The sequence below is a fragment of the Aspergillus alliaceus genome, assembly GCF_009176365.1.
Source record: "Aspergillus alliaceus strain CBS 536.65 unplaced genomic scaffold BDW43scaffold_69, whole genome shotgun sequence".
Classification (NCBI taxonomy): Eukaryota; Fungi; Ascomycota; class Eurotiomycetes; order Eurotiales; family Aspergillaceae; genus Aspergillus; species Aspergillus alliaceus.
Window position 1 is genome coordinate 160951 of NW_022474752.1, and position 17994 is coordinate 178944.

A 17994-nucleotide genomic window follows, 5' to 3' on the forward strand; every position below is an offset into this window, starting at 1 on the left:
TTCCAAGACTAATTAGTATTCATGTTTAATTACATTAGTTTATAAAGTGTGCTTTCTTATTAACAAACAACCCCTTCCGGGACAAGTTGTGATAAATAAGAACTTAATTGCCTACTCTAATGGGAATAAATTACGAAATAACGACTATGGTTGGTTGTGATGAAATGAAATTAGAGCCAGTGGGAATAAGACAACCCAATTTAATTGCTTTCTTCAAGTTCAGTAAGATTGCAAAGAGAGTAATAAACTCAATCAAAAGGGAAATGAAGAGGGAAAAAGGAAGAAAAATAGCTTGGAGAGGCACCAGTACAGAGTACGGAGTAGAGAGGTAAAAAAAAAAAAGGGGAGGGGGAAGGAAAGAGGAGCCGCCATTCGAATTATTCGCGTTGATTCCTTTTGGCTCCGGTTATTTTCCAACCTCCTCTGGGAAGGAGACCCAGCCACAGATTAATCAATCTTTACTTGTTCCCACTTCTTAGCGCCAGTCCACCTGAACGCCTCTCTAATGTTTCCATCTGGACCCGAGAGAGGGTCTGTCACCTTTTACTCCGATGGATGCAACGACAAACGAATCTACTCTGTTCAACCAATTGTCTACACCAATCAATTCCATTGTAAAGTGGATTCACATCGCTTTATCTCTGAAGTTCCCGCCTCTGGGCCCTAAAACCCTTGGTCACTTAATCAATCACATACGCAAGCTTGCCCAGTAGCGCAAGAATTGAATGAACACCCCCATTTGAATCAACACTGGAATGATGACGACGACGACGACGAGACGCATAGATAGTGGACGATGTTAAGGCCACACTCCTTCCAGAAGGTAAATCATACTCATACTTCATGAGTGATATGTGAGCGGTTCTCTAGACGACGGGACAGAGTCAGATCTGATTGATTGACGTTACACGGAGAATATATCCCCCATCGTGTGACCTCGGTTTCTAGAAACATTCTTAGCCTAGATACAAGGCGAACTAAGCCGACTAACCTTCAAGTTGACAGCTTGCCTGGCGCGCAGTGCAGTTACATCATGAACAATCCGCTCCATCCTCAATGGCTCTCCTTTGTATCTTGTGCAACCAGTCCCTGAGTCGCAAGAAAGTCACATTGGTGCTAGTCTACATCCTTATGGATCCTAATTCGTGATCCAATGTGGTCCCCACTCTTCCTCCACTTCCCAGAGGTGATATGTAATGGTCCGTGGTCTGACCGTCTGATCCCTCCGATATCGAGCACGGAGACGGGTTTCGATCACCATCATCGGCACAACGATGGTGTTTATCTTTGCTCCGTACAAAGTACAGAGCAATCCATAGAATACTAGAATAGACAGAGTATAGAGTAGCGAAATCATCGACGCTCTCAACACACTGACCCATATCAATTCGCCATGGTGCTTCGCTCATGGAAAGGGTGAGATCGTCACCTTACACTGTCCTCGTTCACAGATACCCGAAGTCTCTTTGCAACGCTTCCGTCTCCGACCTTAGTTGCATCATTACGCCCCCAGTTCCGGGGCTACTTAGCACTGCATTGTCTTGGTTGATCTCTTGGGGAAATTGGCGACTCTTTAGAACGACGTCCGTTCGCCCTAGAGACGAATTAGAAGTATTCTTCCGACACCAAGTAATGGTCCCCATCCAGTCATGAGGACTAAGTACTACAATAAGTTCTCTCCCGTATCAGCGACTGAAACGGACAGACATAATTCCAAACACAACTGGCTTCCACCGGGATGTTCAGGAATCAGACTAGGTAATCGCTTAGATGTCTGTGGATTCGGCCACTAATGTGAACTTGGATTCGCGTGCAACCATGTGCCGGAACGTCCCCAAACCTCCAAAACTTGTTGGTCTCCTGAGGGGGCCGATCTTTTTGCTTAGGGTAAGCCTTCAAAAAACTAGACGCTTGGCATTGCGGGTGCGTGGAAATTATTCACGTGGTGGGTATGCCGAAACGATCCAATAATCGACTCATGCAAGGGATCCAATCATCCCATTGCTTCTCATTTTCCATGCATATAATATACTGATGAACAAGGGTTCTTTCCCGATGAACCCCCAAAACTTGATGACATCAATTTGCAGTCTAGAATTACAGCACATCTTTTGGCTTACTGACGGTCTAAATAGACGACATCATCCTCGAAAAGAAAAGGACGTACCATCAACAATCCAGCTGGGTTCTTCAACATCCCTCTATCAACCGGGGACGAAAGGCACATACGGCATGGGTCGTTAAGCGATCTCACCACCGATGCTTTGATCGATGCCCAATTACGTGGTATAAATTGGACACGAAAGCCCCATCACCCCCTTTTTCTGGGGTGCTTATTGCCAAATGCTGTCCAGGCACCAACCTATCAATCGCTTTCTTCCTCCGACTGGGATCACACCATATACTCATCAGCAGGAACAAAAGCCATCTGTACTCTCGAACAAATGACCCTATCAGACTCCAACTTCCCACGAGTATTTTATGACCTGTGGGCTAAAAGGGCGCTCGTGGCTCTGGTGGAGCCAATTACCCATTACCCCTTTTCAGACTTAATTCCATACAGGGCTATGGGGAGGGGGATTACGGTTCTTATACCCGGTGGAACGTAACCACCATGATTTTGTATGGGGGCTAGTTTTGGTTCTGCAATCCTCTCCGATATGCAAACTGCAGCTGTCTGTCACCTTGAGATGGACGTGAAGGCTTCGCATTGGTTGAGGCCTTAACATCCATGTCTATCGTACATGTATGGGTGGCGTCTAGTAATCGTTCCTGCAGATAGTCTGGTCGCTGCTGTCCAACTGCCAGTTCACGCCAAGTTTACTGTGCTTTTAGACTTACATGCATTGATTATTCTTGAAATTTTCTTGATTTGATCTTCTGGATGGGCCAGGCTTAGCTGTGACCGCAATCCAGCTGTATAGGTCTTCTATCTCCAATATATTATTTTTCGTGGTACTGACAGCCGTCCTGTCATACTCTAGAACTCTTGTCTATTTCTTGTGCAAATGACCGGGGGATGCCTAGAACCGATCAGTATAGCTATCCCAATACAAGGGAAACCATAACCATAGTTTGGCAATAGCTTAGAAATAGGGCAATGCCGGGATGAACTTACCTGATGGCTCGGGAAGACTAGAGTGTCCGCAATCACGACATTCTCGCGCCGGCCAGCGGCAAATACAATAACTTCTGCAATGTCATCCGGGGTAAGTGGCTCGCAGTTTCTGCACAATAAGCTGTCAGCTTTGCCTTTCCAAATTCCAATACAGCGATCCCAAGGAAGACTTACGCATATACCGCATCGGCCTTCTGCTTATCTCCGTAGAATCGCACCATGGAAAATTCCTAACGCATCGCCTAATTAGCTTTACTGGTCGCACAGGGATACTCAGGATCCATTACCGTCTCGACCTGGCCGGGATCAATCTCGATGATCCGGATTCTCGAAGCGATAAGCTCCTTCCTCAAAGCCTCGGTAAACGACTTAACGGCAGCCTTCGTAGCGCAGTAAATACTACCGCCAGGATAAGCTTCCCGGCCAGCAATACTTCCAATGTTAATGATATCTCCACGACCACCATCGCCCCGTTTCTTGAAAATTGGCAGAATAGCCTGAGTCATATTGATCAACCCCGTCACATTAGTGGCGAACATGACATCGATATCCTCCGGGGCGATCTCAGGAGCCTTGGCAACACCCTTAACAAGCCCGCTAATCCCCGTCAGTATGCCCACCGACAAAGAAACCCGGGAACTAGCCCAAAAACTCACGCATTGTTAACCAAGACATCGATCTCCTGGAATCCGGCCGGCAAGGACGGCACAAAGTTCTTGACCTCTTCCGGATTGCTGACGTCCAATTTCACAGCCAATGTCTTCACGCCGTCGCCGACTTCTTCCTTGATCTCCTGCGCGAGCTGGTTCAGAGCATCGACCCGTCTAGCTGTCAAGATAAGCTTCAGGTCCTTAGGCGCCGTACGCGCGAACTCTTTGGCGGTGCTTCGGCCGATGCCGGAGGATGCGCCGGTGACGACGATCGTCTTGCCTTCGAGGCGCTTAGCCATTGCTGTCGCCATTGTGCGTTTGGGAATTGCTGATTGAACTGTACAGCGGAATGGGCTCGTTCGGGCGGATGGAGCAAGTGTGGAGAGTGTGCCTGAAGGGGAAGATAAGCGTCGTAGGAGTCCGATAGAAGTGTAATAGGCTCGAAAATGGTTCATAAGTTAGATACTTTTTGTCTATTTTTCTTTTCGCCCACGGTACTCTAAACCAGGATCTCGGGAATTAAATAGAAGAACAGAGAAGACAGGGGCTACAGGTAGCTAGTGATAAGAGGCCGATGGGTCGGCTTCCTGTGCGGGGAAACCCGTGTCGTGATTCGGCATGGCAGCGGGGCTCCTTTTCGGCTGAAGGTTTGGCCGATCGGACTTTCGACCGATGTATGTCCTTTTTCTAACGTCATTTGAAGGTGGTTTTGCGTTGGACGGTTATCTGGGTCTGGTTAAGGGAACATTCATTAGATTAGTAGGGATCACTGTTACGGGTGGAGAATGGAAATGCTACTTTTTTTCAATCCCTGTAATGAGGGATATGTACTAGCGGAAGCTTTGCTAGGTATTCTTCTAAATTTTGGAATTGGCAAGCAGTACCGGACGAGCTCTTTCATGATTGACAAATGAACACTGCCATGATCAATGAAAATTACATACTGGGTACAAGCAGTGCAATACCGCATTCTACAGCATAACGGAAAATTCTTGCAGAGTAACTCACTCCCTTATATCAAGGATAAGTTAGGACTAAGACCGAATGTTAGTTTAAGGTTATCAGACGTAAACTAGCCTGTTCCATCTTTAGCAAGCTCTTGGATAACTTGGGTGATGAACCGACTTACCAAACGAGTTAGTCGGTAAGGGATGGACCTCATAACCCTGGGCCACTTGAACCCAGGCCCGCGACATCCGCATGGCTCGCTCAATGGCTGAGCCTAGTCTCACCTTCATTAATCTGTATATAGTCTTACACCTACTAAATCAACTGTTGCACTAGCACATGAGGCTTCGGAAGTTGAATGCCTGCCTGTGAGGGTGAAGACTAGTCGCTATTGTGTTTCCAATAATCAATAGAAAGGAGCACAATCATTTCTGGGGTTTCTTTTTCTTCTTCTCTGGAATTACCTGATGCCGTTTATAATGATGATAATGTCAAAGGGTTATGTTGTTTGTCTAGATTGGGGTTTTCGAATTCGAGGGTAGTCGTAGATAGAGGTATTTGGCCGGGGAATCAAATAGAGCGTTTTGGCGTGCCGTATACTGTATTCTAAGGATGGAAGATCATCCGCTATGATTTGGTAACAAGGGTCATAAGTTGAACTGGCTTAGTATTTGTATAGATTAGTCGAAAAGTGTACAGGCTTAGAATGAACGTTCAATCGGGTAGAGATCCATGCTACTAAATCCCTCAATGAGGCACCAGGAATCATTCAGTTTCTGTTGGTGATTTTCGTGACTAATTCCTTGAAAGCAATAGCCACTAGAAAAGGCGTTGGAAGATGAGGGCTCTACGGTCATCGTACTGGGCAAGTAGTCTGTGGTATAACTATATGTTATTATTGGACTTTCTACACTGCATGGCAGGACCGTTGTGAGGGTGGGCCACCTGATAAACTCTCTGTTCTCTTTCTGAGAGCCATACCAAGAATTACGAGAGGAGAGATAGGCTAGATAGAGTAGCCGAGAGCGTCGTATGTACGGCAAGCGATCATAGAGGTATCTATGTCGCTTTGACGGTAAAATCATAGTCCGCTTCGTTTGTGGTGGGTATATTGGAACGTCGGGTGGCAGCGAAGACGTGTCAAAAGCTTGACAAGACAAATGAATCACTCTCCAGAGCAGGGTGAGAATCAAGAGACTATCGGGTTTGGGATTTTAGATCTAGTAAAGGCGATCATGCCCAGTGAGAGATCCGATATGTTTAGGTATGATCGAATTGTAGCCTACCAAGAGCATGCAACCTACAATCCTTTCGTTTGTGCTCTGGGGCCCCCTTTGTACATAATAAGTTCATCGAATAGACATTATTTCTAATTTGGCAGTTGGGCACGGTTATAGAGACGCGCAGGGTAATACACACACTTGAGTATTGTACCGAAGGGCAACACTGGTCCAAGTGCCAGTAGATGTGTTCCTCCAGCTTCCAGTCAACCCTGGATTGACTCGAAGAATAACCTGTCATGAATATTAGGAGTGTAAAAAAAAAAAAAAAAAAGTGACGATGTTAGATCAGAAGTATGCCAAAGATTCTGGATTCAAAAGGGTATCTGGGTTATCAGGCTGGGCTGTAACTAAACCAAGGCAAGGCTGTGGAAGATCCTTTCAAAGAGGTCATCATATAAATGGAATTTATCTGAAGTTCCACAAAGGTCAGCTGATAACCATGAACAAGCATATTTCTCTTTAAAAGTTTTGTTTCTATATATAAGGGACTCCGCTAGGACGCCACCGGTTAGGCTTAAGTCTCAATAAGTGAATACTATCGATATGTGGCAGCTTTAATGGGCGTCTGTTTGTATTTTACAAGGGCTCACTTAAGAAAACGCTTCCCTTCTACTGTCTAAATACCTCTATTATCATTCATTGGGGCGGATTTCCAAAAAGCTGGAGTAATATGTGGACTCCTTTGTTTCTAACCATTTCCCAATGCGGTGTATCATGGCTTATGTTCCACAATGATGCTTTAGACTATGGGTGACTGTGAACAATGGGCCTTGGTATCTAGGGAATTTGAAAGAAAGTCCCAGATCTTTTGTGAAGCTCCGTTTAAATGGTGGAAATTCCCCCCCAGGTCATAGGTGTATCGCACGGTTTACCATACTTATGTTGTATCTACAGGGGATACAAATCCCTCAGACCCTATTTCTGTTGAATGCTCGGAATTTCCCCAAGTGAATGGCTCGCTCGGCCTTGACTCTATTGGGAAGTCTGCCACTTTCTCGTTCCTACAGTGAATTGTAATAGTGCCTAGGAAACCACATTTCACTGAGGCTCCCTAGTAACAGTATATAAATGCGCTGTGCTTCTTCCACCTTTACTCATCTTGTCTTCAATGTATGCTACCCTACTTACGCCTTTCCAAATACCCTTCATAGTAACCATCCCCTGGACAGAACATTCTCTCTCCTCTTTTTTTTTTTTTTTTTTTTTTTTACCTCGAAACTGCACAGGCCTCCTAGTTCTTCAATCCTCTCATCATGACCATGGCATACTATACCCATACTACCCCTGAGCAGGTGGATAGCTCCCTGTGGCCAAGTGATAGCACTCCAGTCACTAACTAGCAGCTGTCCTTTACTTAGATGCCTAACGAGGCCCTTACACCCATGTCTGGTTTCGACTGGGCCGATGATGTGGAGGACGCGCTCCAGCGGTATGAGCTGTTGAAGCCCACCCTCCATTTTGGCTGGGCTGAGGGTGCGGAGGATATGTTCGAGACATATGTTGAGTCTGACATCGACATCTCTTCGGAAGCAGGCAATGACATCGCTCCTGATTTGGAAGAGTGCCTTCAACCAGAAGACTTCTACTGGGATAAAGAACTTGACGAAGAGCTGGAGGTTGAAGATCCCACTGAGGAAGAGTCGCATGAGAGACCCTGGGAAATCTGTCGGCCTAGCGTTATACCCTGTGTCAGAGGCTATTCGGAGATTTCGTCGACAGAACCCCAGGATAATAGCGTCCAAGGCTTCTCTGTGGGTACGCTGATGGAGGAGGAAGTTCAATACGAGTTTGAATTTCGAGATTTCTGTATAGGACAGGATCAAAGAAGGCTAATACACCATTTCAACTGGTTTGGCTGCCCCGTCTACGAACCCAGTGGCACTCCACCAGCAATTTCATTGCTTTTCCAAATGGCAAAACCAAAAGTGCCGAAGTACGGGGACGAACTTCGCTTTCAATCGATCTTCTCGAGAGCTACGACATTTATCGACCCGGTCATTGTTGAACTCGAGAAGGGCCCAGATGATCTAGACAGGGGGGGCTTCAAACTCGTCCAGTTTGCTACCGGCCGTACTTCCAAGTTCTATAGCCTACATGGCCGATGGACTGAGGACAAGTTGGAAAGGGACGAGTGCAGGACTCCAGACGAGGGAAAAGTCGAACAATACCAGAAGGATTTTGTGGTCTGCAGCAACGGCTTGGTTAGCCGCTGCACCATCCCCTCAAGGTATAAGTGGGAATGTCAAAAGGCCGAACGTCATAGGAAGAGTGAATCTTCTCGCAGAAACGCATGGGATTTTTACATGAAAAAGCAAAGCAACGTCTACAAGTCATCTCCATTGAGCCGGTTGATAGAGCCGGCTGATATCGAATGCACCGCAGGCAAACAAATGTCTGCTTCATCTTGGAAAGTGTTCATGTTGGCTCCTGGCTCCATAGAAGACGATGCGAAGACGCTCAGCGATAGGTCACATGAACAAGAGCTTGTGGGCATCCCTAGTGACTCTATCCAATGCTATGCGCTCTGTGTAGCAACAGGCGTCACCGCCGCAGGGACAGGGTTACCAAAGACAGATCCACAGAGTCATGAAATACACACAACCGCCAACCAGGCAGCTGACATTATGGAGATGTACGAAGACTGGTTGGTCGTGGACACTGCCACATCAGAATCATCTCGGTTCGGAATGGAAGCAACTGTTGAGGAAGACACTTTGGAGACCCTCGACGGGGCATCAGGAGGGAAAGAGCCAATTGTCCCTATTTTGAAGGGGGTTCTTAGTCACCTGGGAAGCTTGCCAGCTGCTCTAAAAGCCTGGAAAGCAAAGCTAAAGAAAGGGAAGATAGCCAAACACTATCGATCCATATGCACCAAGGCTCCAAAGGTGCTACAGAAAAGGATCTTTACACATTAAGCGAGTTAATTGATCCTGACCCGAGATACTGATGGATTTTATATTTCGTACCCATTTTGCCTTTTGGCTACATGCTTTCCAATCCTGACAAGTCCCTCAGAAGGCGGGAACACTTCAGCTTCCAACAAGATGTCCAGTTCCACGAGATGTTAGCTATATACATGGCTTTGGCTATCTAGAGATGCCAGAAACTCGAATGCTTTCAGCTTTCAAGGAGCGAGGGCGGAGTGATCGTTAAACCTAGACAGCATGACTAGTCAAGAGGCACCGTTGATGCAAACTCAATACCCATCAATATCTCAGGGTCAGGGCTAGTTGAGAACCATAAAGTCAAGGCCCAAAGTCCCTTTCCTGAAGCACCTTCTGAGCCTTGGTGCATATGAATCGACAGTGCTTGGCCTGCCCTTTCTTTAGCTTTGCTTTCCAGGCTTTAGGGCAGCTGGCAAGCTTTCCAAGCCAGTAAAGTTGTCCTTGAGTTTGTATACACGCCTATCAATACCATGTCATGGGCATGATCCAGCGGGGAACTCATTCTTCTAGTGTTTATTTTGCTTAGCCGCTGAGGTGATCGTCAGGGGGTAATGTTATCATTTATCGACCCTCACTTAAACACAACCAACCTACTGTACTTCTTTCCCCTCACCCCTTTGACGATCACCACCCGAGCTTTGACAGTAATAACTCAATAAAATTATGATGTGGGTCTCAAATGACATTTTTGACATTGGACGACATTTTTGGGTTTTCTCTCTTTTGGGGGGCTTTACCTATGTTCTTTTTATTATCACAATTTGCTGTAAAACCATGACCTGTTTCTTTAACTTCCACAAGTATGGGAATGTTTCTTTCCTAATTGAAATGTCTTCGATAAACTCCGATAACACGACGGTGATACAATGAAAAGTATCAATGGTTAAGTCTGTACTTGTTCAATAAGGGGCAAACAAGAAACTAATGCAGGTCGGTTGAACTCAAGAAGCAGGCCGGTCTTCTAAACACGGACAAGCACAGTCGTCAAGATCATTTCTATCTCAGCTGGCAGTTCATTCTTTGCCTCTCAATGGAAATCAATAGTGCCATGCGTACCATCCAGTCGGGAGCTTGAAGATCGCCAAGCGACGCGATGGTTCATCTGTTCTGCCTGTATTTACCTATGGAACTGTACGATCATACAGGTATCGCCCTGGGACCCCTATTTTTCACTCGGCAGTTAGCCAACCATGCAAGAAGTTAGTTTCCATTGGTTTGCGAGTGGCTTGTGAACAGACCATTCTTACCCACTAGCAGGACCGAATAAGGGTGAGATATGCGTGAAACATTTCCGGACGCACTCCGTTCCGAATGTTTACCGGCACAATTAAGCCGATATTCTCCACATCCGCATTCGAAACATTGTGGATAAGATTTGCTTGCATTATTAGTGACGATCAGTGAAATGCCGTCTCTCTGCACCTTAGCATGCCGGATTTGATTACCAAGAAATCCTGGTAAACGCTGTCATACTGCCTATGGATACTTCACTGTGTCGATCATGGAGAAAAGAGGGATTTGTGAGTGAATCCGGTCCTCTTCCCTTGCGAGCCCGGCATGGCCAAGTGTGTGCAGGTCTTTATTATCCGACCTCGTCTCGAACTCAAGAAAACAGGCGGTCTACGACGGACGAGCGGAAAATCTTTACCTTTTAGAGTGTCGAACCTTAGAAGTTCAGGACATCAAGACTTCTATCGTAGAGCCAAATCTGCTCCACAAGCCATAGAGGGCCAAATCATTCGCCTCTTTCGGGGCAAGTCCACGGTTTACATTAGAAAGTAGCGAAATACAAACCAGTAGGCCATCTGGGAACAAGTGGTCGTCTCTTATCTTGCTGGAAACCCGAAACAAAATGAGTGACATGTTGCAAGTGGAGTTCTTGAGCTTCTGGGCTGCGCCACGGGAAACAGAGATGACTTCCTCCTTGGATAAACAGATTGCTAGAAGTTACCGTCCCATAAGATAGAGGGACTCCTGAAGAATAACCACCACCTTTGGAGGGCAACCTTGTTGACTGAACGATCTATCGCGATCAACTCACAATGTTGCGGTACTGCGTAAGTTCCATGGGCACCGCCCTATACGCGAGCAAGCATCCATGGAACTTGTCGGCAACTAAGTTGCTGGGAGCTTTTTATCACTGGGCTCCAACATGGTTGATTCGTTCTTAAAGTTGAAACACGGAAACAGCTTGTCGATTGCCATTCAGTTCAGCTCAGTCCAGAGTCTTCATGGTTATTGAACCACCTGCATACAGTACCTCGGCTGTAGGCAGAAAGGAGTAGCGATTGAACTATCGGTCTTGAATAGCAACTTCTAATATCCACTCAATTACATCTGCTCGTGGGCACTAGAGAATTCAAATGAGTGGAGCAAAAGAAAAAGCCCGAATCAGAGGCGCTAACAGTGCCGAAGTCTCCGCACAGGCATGAGTAGAACTACTCTATACCGGGAAATTCTAACAGAAGTCGGTTAGGATGTCGTACCATGGGTCTACCACATTGACAGGATATCAGTCAGGCTGTATTGTTCAACTCACTCTTCAGTGTACACAGCCTTAAACCCACGAAGACGGACGACGCATGTGGAGACATACTAAGTAGTGTAAATTTAGATGGTTGCCACTATTATGGAACCACATGCTCGAGGTAAGTAGGGGGGTGAAAAAAGAAAAAGAAAAGGAAAGAAAAGAAAGCAAACTCTCTGGTCATTGATTAGTACTGCACATGCTCCCAGCGAGTCATCCTCGTTCTGTTTCAGTGCACTATTGAAGACTATCAAACTTTGACTACGACAAATCGAGGAAAATAACACCCTAGTCTTTCCCCGGAGCCCACCAAGTCACTTATAGATAATTTCTCCATACTCCTGTCATTGATACAACGATCTCTCATGCAGTTCACTCTTCGTTGACCTCTGGTTACGAGCCTGGGGATTGTGCATCATCCAGGGGCAAACACTGAGGTGCAATCTGTCCAGACTAATTTTTATGCTGGAAACCACGCTCTTTTAGTTCAAGACACTCTTTAATAACGTCATAATGAAAGAAGCACTGCCGCATATTTTGTTTCCTAGGAATGGTGATGATAGAGCATCACGGGAACAGCGAGCGCTGGTGGTGACAGCCACGCTAACTGCGATATCCATCCTTGTTGTCAGTATGCGAATGGTTGCTAGGGTTGGTCTGCTGAAGTTGATTGGTCGCGAAGATTACACGATTCTATTCTCTCTGGTAAGTTCCATTGCTGGATAGACACTATCATGCATCCTTCGAATGATTGCTTACTGATCTTAGGTTCTTGCTATTGTTTACCTAGCTTTGGTTGCTGCCGGTACGACTACTGAGAAATCTTGCTGGACATTGTCTCGAACCCATTTCTAACTAGCAGTAGAGGTACATTTCGGCCTCGGCAAGCATAATGACGCTATATCAGGTTACGAACTGAAACAACAATTGAAGGTACGCAGCCATAAAGCGCACTCGACTGTCGCGTATAATGCTCATTTTTATTACTGCAGCGCCTTTGGGCAGCTATTCCTATGTACAATGCCAGCCTCGCGTTCACCAAGTTCTCAATCCTTTTCCAATACCTGCGCATCTTCCCTGATCGTCGATTCCGTAATGCTTGCCACGTCATGATGGGTATTGTTGCGGCCTACTCGACCTGGGCTGTTGTGAGTGGCTTTGTGAACTGCGTTCCAGTGGCCAGGTTCTGGGACCGATCAATTCCCGGCTCGTGCCTGAGCTTTGAGGCCGTTTGGTTCTTCAATGCATCCATGAACATCGCTACCGACCTTGCTCTTCTTATCATGCCGATGCCTCTCCTTTCTCAGCTGCAGCTTCCCCGCATACAAAAACTCGCATTGATGGGAGTTTTCGCTATTGGTGGACTGTGAGTTTCTGTATGAGACCAACACGAATAGACGATGATGCTGACTATAACCAGGGTTGTCGTTACCAGCGTTCTGCGGCTTTCCAGTCTCCATGCAGTCGCATACGATTTCGATACATCTTGTAAGCGGGCATCAAGACTCACAGCGTGGTATCCATATCCATCGCTAACCACTACCAGACAGCAACGTGGGCGCCGCATACTGGACCGCGGCTGAGTGCAATGTAGCCATAATCTGCGCTTGTCTTCCTTTCCTGCGACCGGTTGTCAGCCGTCTATTCCCCAAGCTTCTGTCGACTCAAAGCTACAACCGCTACACCCAGAACCCAACCATCAGGGCCAGCCGGTCCCAAGCGAACAGGATGCAACTTCGCTCTCAAGGCCCGGATTACGGCATGTACACAATCGACGTGCAGTCTGGAGACGATAAACCTATTGACATCAAGGGAATCGAAGTGACCACGGAAATGTCCCAAGAGACCTCTAAATACGAGGAATCCGCCAGTCAACGGAGACTCGTCATGGACGCATGAATAATGCCAATAAACCATCTTTACATCCGTTGTATATCTTTACTTCACCAAGCCCTCCATGTCTTCACGGAAACCTTTTCTTTGCAAACGATTATTCCTCGCCATGCACATTACCTCCACAATACCATAATGACCATCAATATCAAAAAAAAAAAAGAAAAGAAAAGAAAAAGAAAAGCTTACATAAATACATACATACATACATACATACATGAAAGAACCCGCATATCAAAAAATCCTCCAACCTCAACTCAAATCCACAATAAACTGACCCTCTCTCCCCAGACTCCCCCTCACCTCCGTCCCGAACTCCCTACTCAACCCTGCGATCCTCTCCCTAACCCACGCATGATCGCTCTCCCCAACCCCCAAAAGCTCCACCACAAACCGCTCACACCTCGTCGGAAACACCTCCAACCTCTGCACCCCCAATCTCCCCCCAACATCAGCAACAACAACCCTCCAAACAGCCCCTAAATCATTCCGAAACTCCCCATTTAAAGCATAATCATCCACAAAGTCTCCACACCCATACAGAATCAAAGCACCCCGATAAACCTCGACCCCCTGCACATGATGTGCCGAATGCCCATGCACAATATCAACCCCACACTCGTCGACCAAGAAGTGAGCCAGCGACCGAATCTCCCCATCCGGCCGCCAAGTATAATTCGGGCCCCAGTGCACAGAGAAGATCTTCAGTGCCGGCTGCACTCCTTTCGTTAACAGCTCTTTAAGCCTTACCCGGGTCGCGGGGGTATAGTCTATGAAATTGAAGTGCGGGAAAGAGGACCACATCCGCGGATGATCCGAGGCCGAATACACATGGACCTTATACTCTGACCCAGCTTCAATCTTGGATTCAGAACCAGCGCCAAGTCCACCAGAAAAAGAATGAGAAGAAAGATCCCGGGGTAGCGTCAACACAGCAGCTCCATCACACTCCTTCCCCACGCCCGCGAACCTGACCCCCGAAGCCCTAACTTCCCGCACAGTCTCCTCTAGTCCTGGCTCGCTGAAATCCAACGTGTGGTTATTTGCTAGACTGGCGTAATCAATGCGTGCCTCTTTCAGGGCCTTGAGATTGTCCGGATGCATCCTGTAATTGAAGGCTTTGTTCGGCCAGGGGGTGTTGGAGGTTGTGACGGCTGTTTCGAGGTTGATGAGGTTGAGATCGGAGGTGTGGAAGAGAGGGAGGGTTGTTCCCCAGGGAGAGCGGTGGGAGTAGGATTTCAGAGCTGGGTGAGCGTTGAGGAAGGTTGAGAGGGTGGATTGTGTGGAGGGGTTGGAGTTGTGAGTTGGGAAGAGTTGGTCGACGAGACGGCCGAGCATTACGTCGCCGGTGAAGGTTAGGGTGTAGGACTTTGGGGGTGGCATTTTCTTTTTGTTTGGCATGGATGTTCATATGAGTGTTTGATATGGTAGGGGTCGACTTGTGCAGCTTAGATGTATAGCTTTGGATGTCTGGATGTATGTATGTCCACATCATCATGAGTTCATTGATTCACAAAATGAGACTTTTCGGGCCGTTCCGTTTTTTACTTTCTGAGACATGCTTGAACTTGTTGACTGTAAATCACTGTGAATCCGATTCCCGATCTATCTCATCCATCTATGTATGTATGCCGTTTCCGAAATTAAAACCTCAATTTGAGGAGAGATCTGTAGTTATCAAACATAAAACACAAAGCCTCCCTGGACTCTTTCTTTTTCTGATAAACCCGCTATTCCCGCAAGCGCTTCAAATAACATACAAGAGGTAATTCACACAATCCCAAATCCACTTTTCCCCGAATATGGAAACAAAAAATCCCGGTTAATCCGTCGACTGTTGAAGGTGGTATCTCGTCAGAAAGCAACAGTTGCGCCTGGTGTATTAATGGACAAAAATGAGCAAAAGCACATTCAGACATTGAGTCTCATGAAAGGAAATTCAGATTATTGCCGTCCCAGTTCGGCCAATTCTCGCTCCTTCGCTCTTAACATTTCTCGCATCTCCTCCGCTTCGCGCTGGAGTTGGGCTCGGCGCTCTTCCCGCATATTATCCAGCTCCGTGACGCCGGGCAAGGGTTGAGGGGGCGGAGGCGCCAACGTTTGGTGCGGATGTTGGTGCTGCTGGCGGCTCAGTGCCGCGAGTGACGGATCCAAACGAGACTCGTCCCGCGTGCTAGATGGGTTTAGAATGGAAGAGATTGAGCTGAGACGACCCGGTGGAGAAGGATTGGCAGATGACATGATCGGTGGGAGCTGATTGGACCCGGATTCCAATGTGGTGGGGATCGAAGCGGCCTCTGCTGATGACGCGGTCTCTGCGAGAGTCCGTTTCTTGGGATTCGCAGGATTTGGGGAAAGAGAGCGTCGCCCGAATTGTGAGACGGGAGAATGACTAGGAGCGTTAATGCGATCCGGCTCCAACAGCCTTGGTGGGGGAGGGTGGTGCGGTAAAGACACCGTCCCCGAGCCGAAACCTGTGAAATCAACTGGTGGCGGGGCGAAGCCAAACTCCCTTGGGGCCTGCTGTGAGATCCGATCACCAGGCATATGCTTATAATGATCCATCGGCTCCGAGCTATAATAGCGATAGTGGTCGTCGTGAGCCGGAGCCAATGCAGCAGGAGACGCTTCTGGCGAGGCGGACGACCCATTCGACGACTGCGTGGCCCCTGTCGGAGAATGTTCTCGCAGCGCTGGTACAACCCTTTTCCGTCTCTTGATAATGGTCTTCTTCATCGTGGTAGGCCGATAGCAGCCGTGAAGTTTGTAGTAAAGACCTGGAGTGAATTGTTAGTACGGCTATCGTCTTTCAGATGAATATAGGACTAATCTATAGGGGAAAAAAGGGGGGGGGGGTTAAAAAATAAAAATAAAGAAAATTCATACCGCACGCATTACAGATAGGGTGCCCATTCTCGTCTCGTCGCCAAAGTGGAGTTACCGTAGTGCCGCAATTTTGGCAGGATACCAGCAAATTTCCTTCTGTCGGCGCTGGCGAAGTGCCATTTTTGACAGACAGTTCGGGCTCTTGTAGTGGCAGAGGCTTTTCCGTGTCGGAGGTTGTAGTTCGATTCCAAGCATGCACAGGCATCGTGCCGCGGGGGGTCGCTTTGTACACACGGTTGTTGTAAGCGGGGCACCCGTCACAACCCTCAGCCCCTCCGGTACCATTACAATTACCACCGCCAGGACACGATCCTTTTGAGCCATGACAGCCGCCTCCTCCTCCTCCTCCTTCATTCGCCGGGGCAGGTGAATCATGCGGAGGATGCGGGGGATTGCTCGATAGTTGCGTAGCTTCAGGACTGGCCTGCACACGATTGCGCTTCGTCGGTCGGGCCACGTTACGAGCCTTCAAATAAAGACCACAAGCATTGCAAATCATGGCACCGGTAGGTGAGCGTCGCCATAATGGGGTGCTTTTTGTGCCGCAGTTACTATGGAGCATCTAGAGTCAGTACCATTTGGGAGGCCTAGGTTCTTCGCGTGGAAATCAACACTAACCTGCACGAATGTCCTAGAAATGATGTATCTTTCTGAGACTTGGGTGACGATGCCTTGTCCGAACCTCTTCCGACTTCAGATGAATGTTGTGTCGACCCATCCAGGTACTTGTCTGCTTCATATGGGCCACGGCTAGGCATTTCCTCGAAACCTCTCGGGCCTTGATCGTCGCGCAGCCGGTCGACAGGATGTTCCCGACCCGCCTGGGCGGATGATATCAACTGTTGAGCAGCATCGAGGTCCTCTGCGGATGGGTGTCGCGCAACGACGTCGGGGTTCCTAGGGAGCGATCGTACCGTCTCCATCTGCGGGATGGAAGCTAACATTGCCAGCGCCTATCGAACAGAGTATAGTATGTTCACTAAGTCCGGCGTTCTCGATGACGAGGGAAGTATAGACCCCTAGAGATCGAGCGGGTTTCACTTCGAGCCGGATCGTCGAGATAAGGGGAGGATGAGGGTAGGTTCCACCACAGTCGGGGTGTAATGGTATGGTATCACAAAGTCAAAAGTCGGTCAAGATGACAGTGCAGGAGGAAAAAAGAAAAGTTAAAATGCCTGAGCTCGATGGGCGAACCGGTGGAAGTAAGAACTGCAGCTAGTAAGAACTCCTAAACCAACCAGGCGGAGCCGGGGAAGAGAGGCCGAGTATCCCTGACAGCGGTTCGAAGATATTGGGGTGGAGTCGTATTCCCGAAAAGTGAGAGATCAAAAAAAAAAGAAGAAAAGAGAAAGAGAAGGAAAAAAAGTTCAAGGTGAAAAAGGAATCCAACTAGAAAAAGATTGGAAATAGACGCCTGATCTGCCACGGAGCTGGTCTTGTTGGCCAATCCGAGACGAGGCTAGGTGGCGATCTAGTGTGACCCCAGGTGGTAGTCGTTGGGAGGCGGCTATCTGTGGATGAATCTTTTTTAGGTAAGGATAGAAGGACAATCAAGGTTCTGGGTTATAATAGAGTTGAGAATGATGGATAGGGAAGTTGTTTGTGGGAAGAAGGGGTGAAAGACGTGAAAGAATAGAGCAGAAAGATCGACGGGGAAGGGGGCGATCAATCAATCAATGCATCGACTTGTCGGATCAGATATGATGTGGAGGCGACCAGGGTTTTAGGGGAGATATTAAAAAAA

General features: G+C 47.6%; 6 protein-coding genes across 6 annotated transcripts; 3 read left to right on the forward strand and 3 right to left on the reverse strand.

The window, feature by feature from the left end:
• The first annotated feature begins 1590 nt into the window (after positions 1–1590).
• BDW43DRAFT_222052 (uncharacterized protein) lies at positions 1591–2903 on the forward strand. The gene is made up of 2 exons (XM_032039415.1): positions 1591–1887; positions 2136–2903. The coding sequence occupies exons 1-2, from the start codon at positions 1771–1773 to the stop codon at positions 2607–2609; spliced, it is 591 nt and encodes a 196-aa protein (XP_031895040.1). The 5' UTR covers positions 1591–1770; the 3' UTR covers positions 2610–2903.
• Positions 2904–2993: 90 nt separating this feature from the next.
• Positions 2994–4692, reverse strand: BDW43DRAFT_304123 (oxidoreductase, short chain dehydrogenase/reductase family; the record flags this gene model as incomplete). The annotated part of the gene is made up of 6 exons (XM_032045550.1): positions 2994–3023; positions 3119–3227; positions 3293–3348; positions 3406–3715; positions 3775–4207; positions 4677–4692. 6 exons carry the CDS (start codon positions 4690–4692, stop codon positions 2994–2996), a joined length of 954 nt encoding a protein of 317 aa, XP_031895041.1.
• Positions 4693–7381: 2689 nt separating this feature from the next.
• Positions 7382–8914, forward strand: BDW43DRAFT_316183 (uncharacterized protein; the record flags this gene model as incomplete). Its single annotated transcript, XM_032048224.1, has 1 exon — positions 7382–8914. One exon carries the CDS (start codon positions 7382–7384, stop codon positions 8912–8914), a length of 1533 nt encoding a protein of 510 aa, XP_031895042.1.
• Positions 8915–11984: 3070 nt separating this feature from the next.
• BDW43DRAFT_323088 (PTH11-like integral membrane protein) lies at positions 11985–13370 on the forward strand (the record flags this gene model as incomplete). The annotated part of the gene is made up of 5 exons (XM_032049685.1): positions 11985–12176; positions 12339–12404; positions 12464–12837; positions 12892–12959; positions 13018–13370. The coding sequence occupies 5 exons, from the start codon at positions 11985–11987 to the stop codon at positions 13368–13370; spliced, it is 1053 nt and encodes a 350-aa protein (XP_031895043.1).
• Positions 13371–13616: 246 nt separating this feature from the next.
• BDW43DRAFT_316185 (CapA family protein) lies at positions 13617–14747 on the reverse strand (the record flags this gene model as incomplete). The annotated part of the gene is made up of 1 exon (XM_032048225.1): positions 13617–14747. The coding sequence occupies one exon, from the start codon at positions 14745–14747 to the stop codon at positions 13617–13619; it is 1131 nt and encodes a 376-aa protein (XP_031895044.1).
• Positions 14748–15308: 561 nt separating this feature from the next.
• Positions 15309–17194, reverse strand: sreA (siderophore transcription factor SreA; the record flags this gene model as incomplete). Its single annotated transcript, XM_032048226.1, has 3 exons — positions 15309–16141; positions 16251–16801; positions 16869–17194. 3 exons carry the CDS (start codon positions 17192–17194, stop codon positions 15309–15311), a joined length of 1710 nt encoding a protein of 569 aa, XP_031895045.1.
• Positions 17195–17994: the final 800 nt, after the last annotated feature.